Source organism: Enhydra lutris, unplaced genomic scaffold (assembly GCF_002288905.1).
Source record: "Enhydra lutris kenyoni isolate GAN:26980312 unplaced genomic scaffold, ASM228890v2 scaffoldscaffold1, whole genome shotgun sequence".
Lineage (NCBI taxonomy): Eukaryota > Metazoa > Chordata > Mammalia > Carnivora > Mustelidae > Enhydra > Enhydra lutris.
The window spans coordinates 8,072,725-8,088,592 of record NW_019154085.1 but is presented as its reverse complement, the minus strand read 5'-3'; the positions used below and the strand labels follow the sequence as shown (position 1 = coordinate 8,088,592).

The following is a 15,868-nucleotide window of genomic DNA, read 5'->3' as shown; positions in this document are numbered from 1 at the left end:
GAGGAGAGAGTAGTGCCCTTTTTTTTCATACATCATACACTTTGGTTGCATGCTTATTTACTGACTTGCAACCTCATTATATGATTTTATTTATGGTACAAAAAACAAAATCAAAACATACAAAAAGAAAAGTATCCTTCTCAGGTCTTAACATGAGGTAGTACTCTATCCAGTGCATAGAACATTTCTAGAAATCCTGAGAAAATTCATCAGAATTCATCAGAAAAATATGCACCAGACCTGTAAGAAAATAAAACAACATCTCCGATATAGACCCCACAAGTCTGACAGAAAAAGTAACATTAATGATAACGTCTAGTTATGATCAAGAGATGATTCTAGGATATTATCTATGGTAGTAAATAAATAAAAGTATTTCCTTACAAGTACACTGAGATTCTAAAATATAAGGGATTTTAAAATCAGTGCTGCTGACGTGCACCCGAATATTTATAGCAGCAATGTCCAAAACAGCCAAACTAGGGAAAGAACCTAGATGTCCATCAACAGATAAATGGATAAAGAAGATGTGGTGTATATATACAATGGAATACTATGCAGCCATCAAAAGAAATCTTGCCATTTGCGACAACGTGGATGGAACTAGAGGGTATTATGCTGAGCAAAATAAGTCAATCAGAGAAAGACAATTATCATATGATCTCTCTGATGTGAGGAAGTGCAGAGGCAACATGGGGGGTTTGGAGGGTAGGAAAGGAATAAATGAAACAAGATGGGGTCGGGAGGGAGACAAACCATAAGAGACTCTTAATCTCACAAAACAAACTGAGGGTTGGTGGGGGGAAGTGGGTAGGGAGAGGGTGGTTGGGTTATGGACATTGGGGAAGGTATGTGCTATGGTGAGTACTGTGAAGTGTAAACCTGGCAATTCACGACCTGTATCCCTGGGGCTAGTAACACACTATATGTTAATAAAAAATTTTTAAAAATTAATTAAAAAAAATCAGTTCTGCTGAAAACCAGTACCTGATTATTTACACAGGGAAGAAACAGAGATATTTCCATAGATACAAAATATACTTCAATAATAGAGACAGAAACAAAAAGGGTGAGGTCATTTTCCCCCATTAGATGGTATAGTGCTGCTTTTTATATGTGTGAACAATTTTCTAAACTTTAATAAGTACTAAAAATTAGAATTAAACAAGGATGTTGATATACTTTTAATGCAACAAAAATAAACATGTTTAAGTTAAGTAGTTAAAAAAACTGAGAAAGAACCAATCAAATATGAAACTATTCAAAGGAACATAAAAATTTTAAAGGATAGGACAACCATCCCATTACTAGTGGATTTTCCTATTATCTTATCTTTTTGTATTCACCCTACATCTGCCAAAGACATGAAAAAAGATTAATTATGAGGAAACAGGCACTACAATAAAGTGACATAGAAAAAACAAACCTACCACACATATAAAATAACTGACTTTAGAGCTACATCAATGACTGGGAATCATTCTGTAGTTAATTCATTTAAGTTAGTAATTGTGAAAAAGAAAATGCCTACTTTCCAACAGGGCAGGTGAACAAAAAGGACTTCAATTTTCTAACATCTAGAACCAACTAGCAATAACAAAATGAAAACTAACTTGGGAAGTCAAAACAAGTCATAAGCTGGAAAGTAAAATAAGGACTGTATGTTCTAACAACCTTTAAGTATTTAGATTTGAGGAACCCATATTTGAGAACACTGCAAATGAAAATCCAGATAAAAAACTTTAATCTGATTTTAATTCCTTGAAGAATTTTGTTCAGGAACATTATCTGGAAGTAAGTTTGAATATGACTGACTATTCTCCACTGTTACTTCTTTTGTTATCTACAATGTTCCACAATTATCTGAGAATTATGGAGCAACCATCTTCTTTACACCTACCTCATGCTGACGGTCATCTTCATTATGGTCTTTGTGAGTAGCAGCTGAATAAATTGCACTTTTTTTAACGTGTGGTGCTTCTCGCTTTCTAGTATGTCGAAGTTCACCTTCATTATCAGTATTAAGATCTTGGTGTACATGACCAGGATCATGACCATTATGTTCTGGAAGGCGTACATGAGAATGACCTGGGTTATGTACACGATCAGGTTTGTGGACCCGATTATGCTCATACTGTTCACCCTGAACATGGTTGGGGGGAAAACCTGGTGTAATAACCTCAGAATTTTCATTACTTTTCTTCCCTTTTCTCTTCCTCTTTCCTTTCGGTAGCTTACTTTCAGACTGTTCCTGTGTTTTATTGGTCTCTGTTGAAGGTTCATGGCTAGTCTCCCCACGCTCACTGTGAGCAATGGAATCATTAGGAAAATGGCGAGTGCCGTTATGATCGAGGTGATGATGCAAACAATGGTGATGACATAAGCGATGACTATGGTCATGCATATGTTTATCATCAGATTTGACAGATACTTCAATTGTCTCTTTCTCTGGATCACACTTATGGGTTCTTTTTGTTGATATGCTAGTCACAGTTTGATTTTCTGAATTTAAATGATTGTGGGAATGCTGGTGGTTATGGGAGTGAAAATGCTTTCCCTCTTGAACTGCCAAAATATCTAAGTGAGAAACATGATCGTGACCAAGATCCTCATGATTAATCTCAACTACTTTTATCTCTCCAAGGCCCAAGTTTGTTAAAAGTTTCTCCAGACCAAAAAAGGATAATCTTCCATTTTCACCATAACGGTCAAAAAGTTTTTCAATATAATATTTTTTTTCATTTTCAGCATCCAGCACTGAAAATTTGCTTGACTCCGATTCTGTCATTCCACGACGATGTCTGTGATGTTCCTCAGAACCATGGTCATGCTCTTCATGGCAATGGTTGCAGTGATGGAAAATAAATGTCAGCAAACAAATGAGGCAAAATTTTGTATGCATATGTACCTTCATTTCTATTTTTCCTAAAGGGATTTAAAAAGAGAAGCAGGCATTAGTTCGTACTTAGATACATTCAATATAATCATAAACTCTCCAGCAATTGTCAATCCACGAGGCAAACGTTTTACATTTCTTTCAGTGCTATAAATCATTCTTTCCTTCTTCGATTCCCTATAAAAATCGCCCCTTTTAATTTATCAAAATAGTGTACAGTCCTTCCAATTAGAACAAATTGCTCATCACTCCATCTATAGACTATCCTGACTCCCTTTAAGCATAACACTTAAGAATCTACCATATAGTTATACAGGAACTGCTGGTTTCCCTCTTATCTGGTCCTTTATGAAAGCTAACTGATCCTTGCTCTTGAGGTCCTGTTCAGTGCAATATACAAGATGAAATAGAATGGTAAAAAGTATAAAAATCAGGAAGAAAAATATCATTATTCACTAACGGCAGAACTGGGTATGTAGGAAATCCAAAAGAATCTCTAAGAGTAAGTTAATTTAGTAAAACTGCCGTATTAAGGACAATAACCTAAAATCAATTTTATTTCTAGACACTAGCAATAATTATAAAATGAAATTAGAAAATGGTATCATTTATCATACCAATAGCTAGGAATAAACCTAACAAAAGATGTGTAAGACGTTTACATAAATAAAAGATCACATATTACTGAGAGAAATGAAAAGACCTACATAAATGAATGGCTATATCGTGTTCATGACTGGATGTGATATAGATCCAATGTAGTATCAATCAAAATCCCAGAAGAAACTGTGAAAATTGGTGAGGTATTTTTAATACTTATGTGGAAAAAGTAAAGTCCAAGAATGGTCAAGACTTCATGAAGAATAAGAGAGGAGCACTCACTCTACCAGCTACTAAAGTAGCTGTGGTATATAGTGGAAGAATAAACAAATATACCAAAGAAACAAAAGAGAGTCTAAAAATAGTAAAGATCTGGGGCACCTGGGCGGCTCAGTCAGTTAAGCGGCTGCCTTCAGTTCAGGTCATGATCCCAGGGTCTTGGAATCAAGTCCGAAGTCAGGCTCCCTGCTCACTGGGGAGTCTGCTTGCCCTCTCCCTCTGCCTACTGCTCTGCCTACTTGTACTCTCTCTCCGTCAAATAAATAAAAAATTTAAAAATAAATGAATGAATGAATGAATGAGTAAATAAATAGTAAAGATTCTCTTTTCCTTGGTGCCTGGTCAATCTGTTTTACATTTGGAAGAAAAAATAAATAAATAAAACTTGACCCCTACCTCACATCATATATAAAAATCAATTCAGACACATTGTAAACCTAAAAAGCAATAAATGTTAAAGCAATAAAGTGTCCAGAACTGTGCCATTCAATATGGCAGCCACTACTCACATATCGCTGCTTAAATTTAAACTAACTACATTTAAAATTCAGCTTCTCAATCACCTCAGCTAAATTGTAAACACTCAACAGACACTTTCAGCTCTGGGTACTATACTGAACAGTGTAGATATAGAACATGTCCATCATCACAGAAAGTTCTACTGGACAGCACACTTCTAGAATATAGAAATGCATGTGAGTCAATTAATTTTAAAATGTTCTAGAATAAACAGGTCAAAGTCATTTTCATGTTGTATTTTATTTAACTCACTATAAATGCAAAATATTATCATTTCAACATGTAATAAATATAAAAAACATAAAAACTTAGATTTTTACATTCTTTTTTAATACTATGTCGTTGACATCCAGCATGTATTTTACGCTTACAGAACATCCTAATTCCAACTAACCACACTTCAAGTGCTAGATAAACCACACGTGGCTGATAGCTACTATACGGAAAAGTGTAGATCTGGAAGATTTGGGAGACTAGCTTCAAGACATTCAAAACCAAACATAAAAAACATTATAAAGGGGAATGGATAAAGAATACTCCAATTAAAATTAAGGAATTTCTGTTCTTCAGAAGATATCATTAAGAGATTAAAAGACACAGGGCACCTGGGGGGCTTAGTCGGTTGTGTGTCCAACTCTCAGTTTAAGTTCAGGCCATGATCTCAGGGTTATGAGATGGAGCCCTGTCTTGGGCTCTGGGCTCAGCAGGAGTCTGCTTCCCCTCTTCTTCTGCTTCTCCCTACCAATCAATCACACACTAATTTTTTTTTTTTTTTTTTAAATAGAAGGGCAAGCCACGGGTCTTTAAAACAAAAAGGGGGAGGTGAGGGTGCCTCAGGTAGAGCATGTGACTCTTGATACTGGGGTTGTAGGTTCAAGCCCCACGTGGGGTACAGAGATTACTTAAAAATAAAATCTTAAAAAAAAAAAAAAAAAAAGAGCAAGCCACAGACTTAGAAAAGATTACCACAACATTACCAGTCAAAAATGTATAAGGAATTTCTAAAAGGGAATATGAAAATTATGAGAAAATTCAATGGAGAAATGGGAAGAAGTCTGACCAGGCACTTTATAAGAAAACAGCCAAATGACTAAGCATATGAAGGGTCTCAACTTCAATAGCTGTCAGAGAAATATACATTAAAATCACAGTTAATAACTACTATATACCCACCAGAATGAACAAAATACAAAAGATGTAGGTTAAGAATATGGAGTTAACTCAAATTTGAATGCACTACTGGTGGGACTAACCATACATTGGTATCTTTTGGAAAAATGTTTGACTGGATCTTCCAGAAGTTGAACATAAGCATATCCACTCACAAAGCAATTCTAATCCTGGGTATAAGTTCCACAGAAATGCATGCAGACTGACACCAACAGACAAGAACATGAAAATGAGCACAATCAGCATTCATCATAGCTTAAGACAGGAAAAAAGACCAAATGCTCATCTACTGTTGAATGGACAAACAGAGTAAACTTGTACTGGAATACGACACAGGAATGAAAACGAAATTATGGCTTCACACATCAACACAAATAAATCTCACAGACTGTGCAAAAGATGGCTAACACTAAAGCACACACCAGACACAAAGCATATAATAAGCCATTATGTATTTATATAAAGTTAAAAATGGGTAAAACTAAACCAAAATAACAATGACTTTTTTTTAAAAAGATTTTATTTTTAAGTAAGCTCTACACCTGACATGGGGCTTGAACTCACAACCCCAAGATCAAGAGTCTCATGCTCTTTCAACTAAGCAAGCCAGGCACCCCAATGATGACTTTTTGAAAGGAAGGTAGAGGGTAATAATTGGAATTGGAAAGTGAAGTAACTAACATTCTCTTTTTCTGAGTAACAGTTATAGAAATATGCCTACTTTGTGATAATTCATTGTGTTTTACTGTGTATTTTTTTTTTTTTTTGACAGAGATCACAAGTAGGCAGAGAGGCAGGCAGAGGGAGAGAGGGAAGCAGGCTCCCCTCTGAGCATAGAGCCCAATGCGGGGCTCGATCCCAGGACCCTGGGATCACGACCCGAGCCGAAGGCAGAGGCTTTAACCTACTGAGCCACCCAGACGCCCCTTACCGTGTGTTTTTCTATACACATACTATATTCCAATGAAAAAGCTATTTTTTAATTTCTTTAAAAACTTATTTGAGAAAAAGAGAGCATGTGCATGAGAGAGAGCACACGCACACACAGGGGGAAAGGGCAGAGGGAGAGGAAGAAGCAGACACCCCACTGAGCAGGTAGCCAGACTGACTTGATCCCAGGATACTGAACTGAATGAGTCACGGAAGCACCTGGTGAAAAGGTTAGAAGTAAAATCTGGGGGGCGCCTGGGTGGCTCAGTCGTTAAGCCTCTGCCTTCGACTCAGGTCATGATCTCAGGGTCCTGGGATCGAGCCCCATATCAGGCTCCCTGCTCTGCAGAAGCCTGCTTCTCCCTCTCCCACTCCCCCTGCTTATAGTTCCCTCTCTTGCTATCTCTCTCTGTCAAATAAATAAATAAAATCTTTAATTTTATTTAAAATTTCTTTAAAATAAAAGAACAAAATAAAGTAAAATTTCTTCACTGAAAACCAGTTAGAAAATGTAATTAAAAATTATAAGGCTTCTAGAAATAAACAGAAGATTATTAGAAAAAGAAATGTGTAAGATTACTGAAGGACAGTGAAGAACGACGACAAAAACGAGAGAGATACCACCTACATGGGGGAGCTAGAAGGTACATAAAGTCTTCCCAAGTGTACAAATTTAATTCAGTGTCAATTAAAATCCTAGTAGCTATTTGATTTCGGTAAGATTGCACAAGCTTATCCAAAAATTCTTATGAGGAACAAAAGCCCAAAGACAACAAAACAATCTGAAAGCTTAGCAGGGTAACAAAGACTTCTTTATTTATAAAGTTACACTCACTAAAATAATACCGACCTGGCAACAGGAACAGACAAATACGCAAGAGGAACAGGAGAGATTTCAGAAAGAAAATCTGTAATACTGACAGTGAAGCAGCAGCTCTTCCTCCCGCCATACACAAAAGTCACCTCCAAAAGACTAAATGTGAAGAATAAAATTCTTTACAAGTTTTAGAAGAAAATTCAGGAGTGTTATGACTTTAGGGAAAAATTTTTCAGGTAAGACACAGAAACCACAAACCTTAAAAGAAAACTTAAGTTAAATTAAATTCTTTAAATATTACTCTACAGTAAAGACCACCACAGACAAAGCATATGACAAGCCACAAACCAGAAATCTTTGCAATGAGTATATGTAAACAATGCATACTAAAGACCAGTACCCAGAATACATAAAACATATTTAGTCGATATGGAAGAAACTCCAATACTGCACAGATAGCTACACAGATGATCTAAAGAGGATAGGCGCCCTTGGTGGCTCAGTCAGTGGGCGCCCAACTCTTGTTTGGCTCAGGGTTTTGAGATTGTGCTCCATGCCCGGTGGGGAGTCTCCTTCTCTCTCTCTCCCTTTGCCCCTCTTACTGCTCAAGGGCTCTCCCTCTCTCCCTCTATAAAATAACAAATAAATCTTAGGGGGAAAAAAGAGGACAGCTTGTTGAAAAAATAACATAATTACTAACATAGATAATGGACCAAGACATTAACAGACAAAAATATCTGGCAAAGATCTAATGTAGAGAAGTAGAAACTACTATACACTGCAGATGGGAGTGTGTATTACAGGTACAATCGTTTTGGGAAGCAATTTGACATCTACTAAGGGTGAACATGAACATACTCTATAGTCATAAATTTCGACTTCTATCAATGCATCTATGTTAGAGAAACTTTTGCCCTTAAGACACAGGAGACAAACTCAAGAATCTTCATTGAAGTACTGTTTTTTGTTTTCTTAAATGTTAACTATCTTGTAACAGGATACTTTGACTGTAAATAACAGAACACTAGAAGAATATTTTACATAAAAAAAAAAGTTGGGGGACGCCTGGGTGGCTCAGTGGGTTAGGCCACTGCCTTCGGCTCAGGTCGTCATCTCAGGATCCTGGGATCGAGTCCCACATCGGGCTCTCTGCTCAGCAGGGAGCCTGCTTCCCTCTCTCTCTCTCTGCCTGCCTCTGTCTACTGTGATCTCTCTCTGTCAAATAAATAAATAAAATCTTAAAAAAAAAAAAAAAAGTTGGAAGAAATGGGTGGTTCCAGGATAACAACATGATCAAAAACCGAAGCTTGTAGATTTGTCCCCTCGAGAGGATCTGTTGTTGCTACAACCATTCCATCGTTACACAACTGTATCCAAAGCTGGAGGATTTATCTTCATTTCTCTTTAATAAAAATAATTATAATTATAACTATTTATTTGAGAGTGAGTGAGAAAGAGAAGAGAGAGAGGCACCCAGGGAGGGCCAGAGGGAGGAGAGGGAGATGCAGACTCCCCACTGAGCAGGGAGCCTGATATGGGGCTCAATCCCAGGACCCTGGGATCAGGACCTGAGCAAAAGGCAGACACTTAACCAAGCCCCCCAGGCACCCCTCTTCATGCCTCTTTTTACCCAGGGAGAAGAGTCTTTCCCTAAAGTCTCTCCCAGATTTCTCTTTACATATATTAAGAGCAGAACTGTACTACATACTCATGCCAAAACCCATCACTGGTAAAGGAAGAAATTACTGTGACTGGCTTAGACAAAGATATTCATTCCCCTGGGAATGGAAGGAAGCGATGTCTCCTCCATATGAGAGAGGAAGTACTCAAAGAACACGTGGGGCTTAACAGCAAGGAAAAATGAGGAAAGGAAGCAGCGAGGTAAAATCCCTTATTTCTAAGGAATGACAATCAATTATATAATAATTAGTGCCCGTCACAAAACCTACATGCCCATCAATGGAAGAATGGATAAAATAAATGCGGTATATTTATGTAATCAAAAATTACACCAGTTATAAATATGCAACTATGAGAGAATATATAACATGCACAGAGCTAAGAAACAATTTAAAAAGCACAAAAAAGACCCAGTCCTATCATTTAAACACCATTAAAAATATACAAAACATTTTACTTTGGGGACATATACACAGACAGGTAGCAAGAACCTAATGTGGGGACGGTTACATTCTGGAATGGTTACTTTTCAGGAAGAGGAGAAGAGTCAGACGACAGAGGAGGTATACAAACTTAGCTGCATCTGCAGTGTTTTATTTCCTAAAAAGAGGGGGGTCTGAGGTACTGTGACGAAACAGTATGTTAGAGGAGCATGCTGGAATTCAGGTTAGGTTCTTCTAAGTGCTCTTCTTTAATTTTGAGGAGATATCACATAACCTCTGTCCGTGATTCATCAGAGCATGGCTGTAGGCGCAGCAGAAGCAGCATCAGTCCCCCTTGGAACCTGTTAGAAATATAAATCCTTGCAGCCCACTCAGACCTAGTAACTCAGGAACTCTGGCAGTAGAGCTTGGCAGTGTTTTATCGAGTCTCTGAGTCAGGTAATGTCTGAGAACTACAATCAATACAAATAAATCAAACACTCCCATTTATTTAAAATGATACTTTAGTCAACTGAATGTTAGGATTCCCCAAATAAATTAGGCAGAATTATTTTGTGAAAGATTTGGCTTAAGAATTTTGAAAAACCAGAGTGCCTGGGTGGCTCAGTGGGTGAAGCCTCTGCCTTTGGCTCAGGTCATGATCCTAGGGTCCTGGGATCGAGCCCCGCATCAGGCTCCGGGCTCAGCAGGGAGTCTGCTTCTCCCTCTGACCTTCCCCCTTTCATACTCTTTCTCTCATTCTCTCTCAAGCAAATAAATAAATAAAATCTTACAAAAAAAATTTTTTTTTTTAAAAAACAAATTAGTCGATAATGTTTTCTAATTCCAAAGCTACGTTAAGTTTGAAGTTTTGGTTTTTAAATCCGAACATTTCAGTTTCTTATACAGCCTCATGGACAAAGTTACCATTTAAAATACATTAATTTTACTTGTACATTAATGAAGATGAAAGAGCATGGGTAACTGTGGCGATCACTACTAAGCAGAAAGTGGACAGTTACACTCCCTGCAGTTCACCTTGTAGAAGATGCTAGAGAAAGAGAGTATTTCTTTCAGTGCATGTCACTCCATTCATTTGATATGTGAATGTTTTGCAGTTTAATCCATGCACGTTATCGCACTGTCAAATGAATAGGTACCAGTGGTGGAAATAAAACATAAGATCTATTTTGATCAGGCAACAAATAATTGACCCCATGTGTGGCCAAACAAGTTCTATGCCCAAAGTGCAGCAAAGCCAATCACCGAGACACTGAATATGCATCAAGGAAAGGGTTTCTTGGGGAGGCAGACGAGGAGATGGGAGAGCAGGCCTGAAATCCTCCTCTGGAGGAGGAGACAGAGCCATTTCAAGGCAAACCAAACAGGGCCTGGGTAAAAAGCCGCAGCTGCATTGTTTAGTCCTCTTAACCTTTGGTCATCTGTTTCAATCACCACTGTCTTTTGATCATTCCTCATTCTTGAGGGAAATGGGACCATGACCACTCCAGCTATTCCTGGCTGAAATGGGGAGATCGGAGTGAGCAGAGTGGAACTTTCTGCATTCATTTAGAAATATTCTTTAGTTCCAACATACCAACTGAAACACAACATTCTCCATTACCAAGATGTCTGCACTCTCATTCCCCTAGTAAAGTATTCCCATCTACAAACAAAGTGTAACCTGGCGATGGTAAGAGCACTCCTGTTCATTCAGGAGGATCACTACTTTCATTCTGCAGAATCCCTGAAAACATCATTTGAAACCAAGAAGCAGGTTAACTGGACGACTGGAATTAACCAGACTCTAAACTGACAGGGTGCACCAGGTCACAAGCGTTACTGCTGGGCTGCTGTGGTCATACTCCACACGAGTCAGAATGACATATTCAACAGTGAGAACGACTGCCAACCTTGGCCAACAATGCCAAAATCCTAATGGTGGATTATCTTTTCAAGCTTGAGAGGTTGCCAAGAACAGAAAAACGCTAAGTTTTTATTGATTTCTTTGGACCAGCTCTCCTGAGTAGTTTTAGGTCCATCAGAGGGTCACGGATCCAAGCAGGAGTCTTTTTGATGTTCTCCTTGCTGACAGGGTACGGGGAACCTCCGGACTCCTGCAGAACCAGCTTCATCTGAGTGTGGCGGATCTAACTCCCTTTAGCGTCACTGGAGAACGGGCGCTCAACAGCACACATAAGGTCCTGTCCAACAAGGCTGGACTCGGTCCTCCAGATGCTTCCTCCTTCAGGTCTTTCGTGACCCCCAGGTCTTCAGGATTCGGGCAGTGTAAGGGCACATTTGTGGGGCACACGTCAACCTGCTGGAAGCAAACTCACGTAGAGCAGCTAAGTATCTCCCAAAGATTGAACATCCCTGATAGGATCCAATTCCCTAACACAGGCCCTGTCAGGAATTCCGAAGTCACGAAAAGCATGTAGAACAGGCCATCCACAGAGGACTTCCCCAGGGCTGAAACCAGGCTTATTGCTAGGGGCCACTTACCCGAAGCAGGGTAACCAGCAAGGCTTTCCCCCCAGGTTAAAACTGGCTTCTTTACAAATCTTTGCTGAAGTTTTTCCAAGCATAGGATTCATTTTTGTCCATTTTCCCAGCTGATTGGGGGCCGGATGAAGCATGTAATTCCCACTGAGTTTTACCAACATACCGGACACTGGCTTACGGGACCTTCGCCATAAACACCGTTCCGCTGTCATTGAATTGTTAGCAACAATCCAAACCTGGTTTTGTTTAGAAGTGTTCGGACAGGGGTTGGTACTGACTTAAGTCTACATCTGGTACTAAAGCCATTACAGAGGGTTTTGAAGTCTTTGTATGAGCTGCCCAACTTGGCGGCCTGACGTGCCCACCTGTTCCCTTGGGCAATGAAGCAATCTGATTTCTGATCATCTTGGCAATGAGTAATAACTGATGGGTCACCCCAGCAGCCAGCACTCCTCTTCATCCTTGATCCTAAAACTGCTTCTGTGAGGATCACAAGGTCTGGATTTTCCAGTGGCAGATCTGGCAAATGACAACAGCTGGAGCAAACTTGTTCAATTACCTGTGTATCTCTGGTGATCTCTGAGTGGCCCGGACCGCAACAGGCATGAAGACTATCTAAACATGGGCCATTGTGGCAATTTTCTTCTAAGTTTATTTCAAGGTATCTAGCTCCACTTTGCAGAACTTCAGGGAAAAAAGAAGTTTTAATTCTCAATGATTCCAAGTCAAGAGTAAAGGAGAAAATCAGAACCTTAGTTTGGAGAGTCTTGGCCAGATATTTGAGAAAACCGGAAGAATTCAGAATACAGACCAGTTTTACAGGAAAATAACTAATCCTTAAGGAAGTACATCAGGGGCGCCAGGGTGGCTCAGTCCATTAAGCATCTGTCTTTGGGCTCAGGTCATCATCTCGGGGTCCTGGGATTGAGCCTCAGTGTCAGGATCCCCCCTCAGTGGGGAGTCTGCTTCTCCTCTCCCTCTGCCCCTCCCCCTGCTCATGCACCCCCCCCCAAATAAATAAAAATCTTAAAAAAAAAAAAAAAAACCGTTCACCAGCACTGGAATCTAACATCCACCAGTGTGTACTACTGAAATATAAAATCTAAAATCACCCTCATTGCCACCAAAAATAGGGCAGTTTTCCCATTAGTTCTGGAAATCCCTTTAAAAAAATTTTACTTATTTATTTATTTGACAGAGAGAGAGACACAGACAGGCAGAGAGGGAACACAAGCAGTGGTAGTGGGAGAGAGAAAAGCAGGCTTCCTGCTGAGCGGAGACCCAGATGCAGGGCTTGATCCAAGGACCCTGGGATCGTGACCTGAGCCAAAGGCAGATGCTTAACGACTGAGCCACCCAGGTGCCCCAGTGCTGAAAATTCTTGGTTTAGTTTTATGAATCTAAAGGTATCAGGTATTTGCCGTTACAATGCGATTGACGAGGAAATTCTGTGACACACACTTCAATACTTAGAATTATTAAGTGATAACATCATATCAGGATTTGGTAAAACCTTAGGAATTTTATATAATCTCTGGAAAAGCAATTGCATTCACCTATACAATATAACCTAAGAAGGTTTATTATCACTTATTTGACAATGCTCCCCATGTAATTTGATCTATCAAATTAGCCTCATTAGTCAAAAAGACTTCACTTAGAAGTTGAATTTGGGAAGCCTGTCAGAAATATCAGAAGGTTTTAAAGAACATGCTTAAAAAGCATTACACATCGTTACAAAACTTAGTATTTGATTATCTATTTAGCCAGAGTGGCAATAAGAGAGTCTAAAGGCAAATGCAAAGGGTTTTAGGCAGATCAAAGACAAAAACCTTTGGTTTTAAAATTTAGACAAATAATCTAAGAAACTTATTTTTACAAAGAGAAGAACCAAATTCCAATTTTTTTAAAAGATTTTATTTGACAGAGAGAGAGTAAGCCCAAGGCAGATGCTTAACCGACTAAGCCACCCAGGAGCCCTCCCACCCCAATTTCCAATCTTATACTGCGGTACTTCTGATAAAACTCATTCATTCCAAAATTATTTTTTAAAAAATGTTTTCTAATTTAAAAAAAAAATGCAGTCCCTCCTTTTTCCTATCACCTCCCATGTTGATATATACTTAGTAAGAGTGTGTGTGTGTGTGTGTGTGTGTGTGTGTGTGTGTGTACACATATATATATCTAAACCTAGTAAGACAAGGACACCAAGGCACTGCATAGACTGGGAGTTCTTGTCGTGGATACGGTGATGTCCCCATCAGAGCCTCCCGCAGGAAGGAAAGCTCTCGACCGCAGGGAATGCCGGCCAACAGTTCTCACCTCTCAGAGGCTTGTGGGGTTTGCGCGGACTGAAGACAGCGGCCTCGCCAAAAGTGCGCTCTCTTCCCAGGTGGTCACATCCACTGACCGTTCAATATGAGGGTATAAAAGTGCAGTCCTTTTGCCACAGCTCAGGATGGTTCTAAGGGCAACCCAACTTTTGAAACTTAGGTATCAGCAGAGGCCTCTGCTGACGTGACATCACTGCTCACCTTCTGCCTCATCTGGCTCTCCGCACTCCCTTCTCTTCTCCGGGTGCTGACTACTCCCCGACGAACTTTCTTTTACAGACTAATCTCCACAATCTTAATCCCAACTGTGCATAAAATTCCTTTCCAAAGATTCCCTTCTCATAAACCTTCTACAACTTTCCTTTTTACATTCAGATATTCTCCCAGAATTTTCCTTTTTAAATAACGAGGCTCATTTTCCCTGCATACAGAATTGTCTCCACTAGTCTTATTTATTAGAATTCTTTCTAAGGCTTTACTTTTTTACCCCCTTTCCAACAAATTTTGCAACAAAAATAACATGAGCCTACCTCACGTCTGGTAAACACAGGCAGAACAAAAAGTTCTACATCTAATGCTGACAGCTCTAAAGATGCCTGTTTTAATTAAACCAACAACCTCAAATTATCTTTAGTATTGAATATTTTCCCAGATCACATGGACCTGAAGAACACTTGGTTAGTTTCTATTTTTGGATTTTAGAAAATCCAATTCTTTTTAAGTGTCTGCCTAAGAACCAACTAACTAGAGTTCTTTCACAAATTAATTTTAGAAAAAAACTAATTTTAGCAATAACCTCTGGAGGGATAGAAAGTATCTCACATTTACAACATACATGGACACACGAATACACAAATAAGATACAAACAAAATCCTCACTGAAGGCCCAGTATCTCCCTTTCATAAAACAAATCCAGGGGTGCCTGGCTGGCTCAGTTGGGAGGGCATGCTACTCTTCATCTCAGGGTTGTGAATTTGATCTCCATTAAGGTGTAGAGATTACTTTAAAAAAAAAAATTAAAAAATACAAATCGAATTGGAAGACGGTATTATAATTTATGGACCTGTTTATCATTTTTTTCTGAAGTCTAATAAATATTGTGGCCAAGCAGTGTTACAAAAAGAGGTGATTTTTTTTTCCCTTTTCATGGATTCATAACTAAACGTTGCCCAATTTTGGAGAACACAGCCCAAAGGCCTGCATGTGGGAATCATCTTGTCACGTTCCAGTGAGAACACGGCCAGTTTTGTCCAAAGACAGCAAAAGCTGCAGCAACAAACGAACCCAACGAAATCCGTGGTACCTCTGTGAGCGCTGGTTCCTCCCTGAAAGTCGTCTTCACCAACTGAACCAAACGGCTTCTAATCAGCCTTTCCTTAAGAGAAGAAGGCTAAGAGAACAATAACCCCCATGTGGAGGCCATCCAACGGGAGAAAGAAACCTGAGGAGCCCGACCAGGCGAAAAGGAAGAAACAGCTCACAGGCTGCGCGTGGCACATAAAGCACTTACCAAGAGCCGGCCGTCCCAACCAAGAACGGTTTCCTTGCCACAAGGGTTAAGCACCAGAAGTTCATGGTACTCTGTTGAGCTGGGGCTCCGGGGACAGAGCCCCTAGGACAGAGATCCCAGGCAGCACCAGACTCCCATGACTGACTGGGGGTCAGCAAACCACAGGCAAGGAGCTCCTGGTCGGTCACCGAACTTGTAACTGAGCC

The 15,868-nt window shown here is 39.5% G+C and overlaps 1 protein-coding gene across 1 annotated transcript in view; it reads right to left on the bottom strand.

Moving 5' to 3' along the window:
- Positions 1-15,868, bottom strand: part of LOC111143095 (solute carrier family 39 member 10) — a 67,450-nt gene that overhangs the window by 37,495 nt on the left and 14,087 nt on the right. Inside the window, exon 2 of the mRNA XM_022496569.1 lies at positions 1,901-2,925. Within this exon, the coding sequence (XP_022352277.1) occupies positions 1,901-2,914 (1,014 nt within the window). The 5' untranslated portion in view covers positions 2,915-2,925. The remainder of the gene's footprint in view (positions 1-1,900; positions 2,926-15,868) is intronic.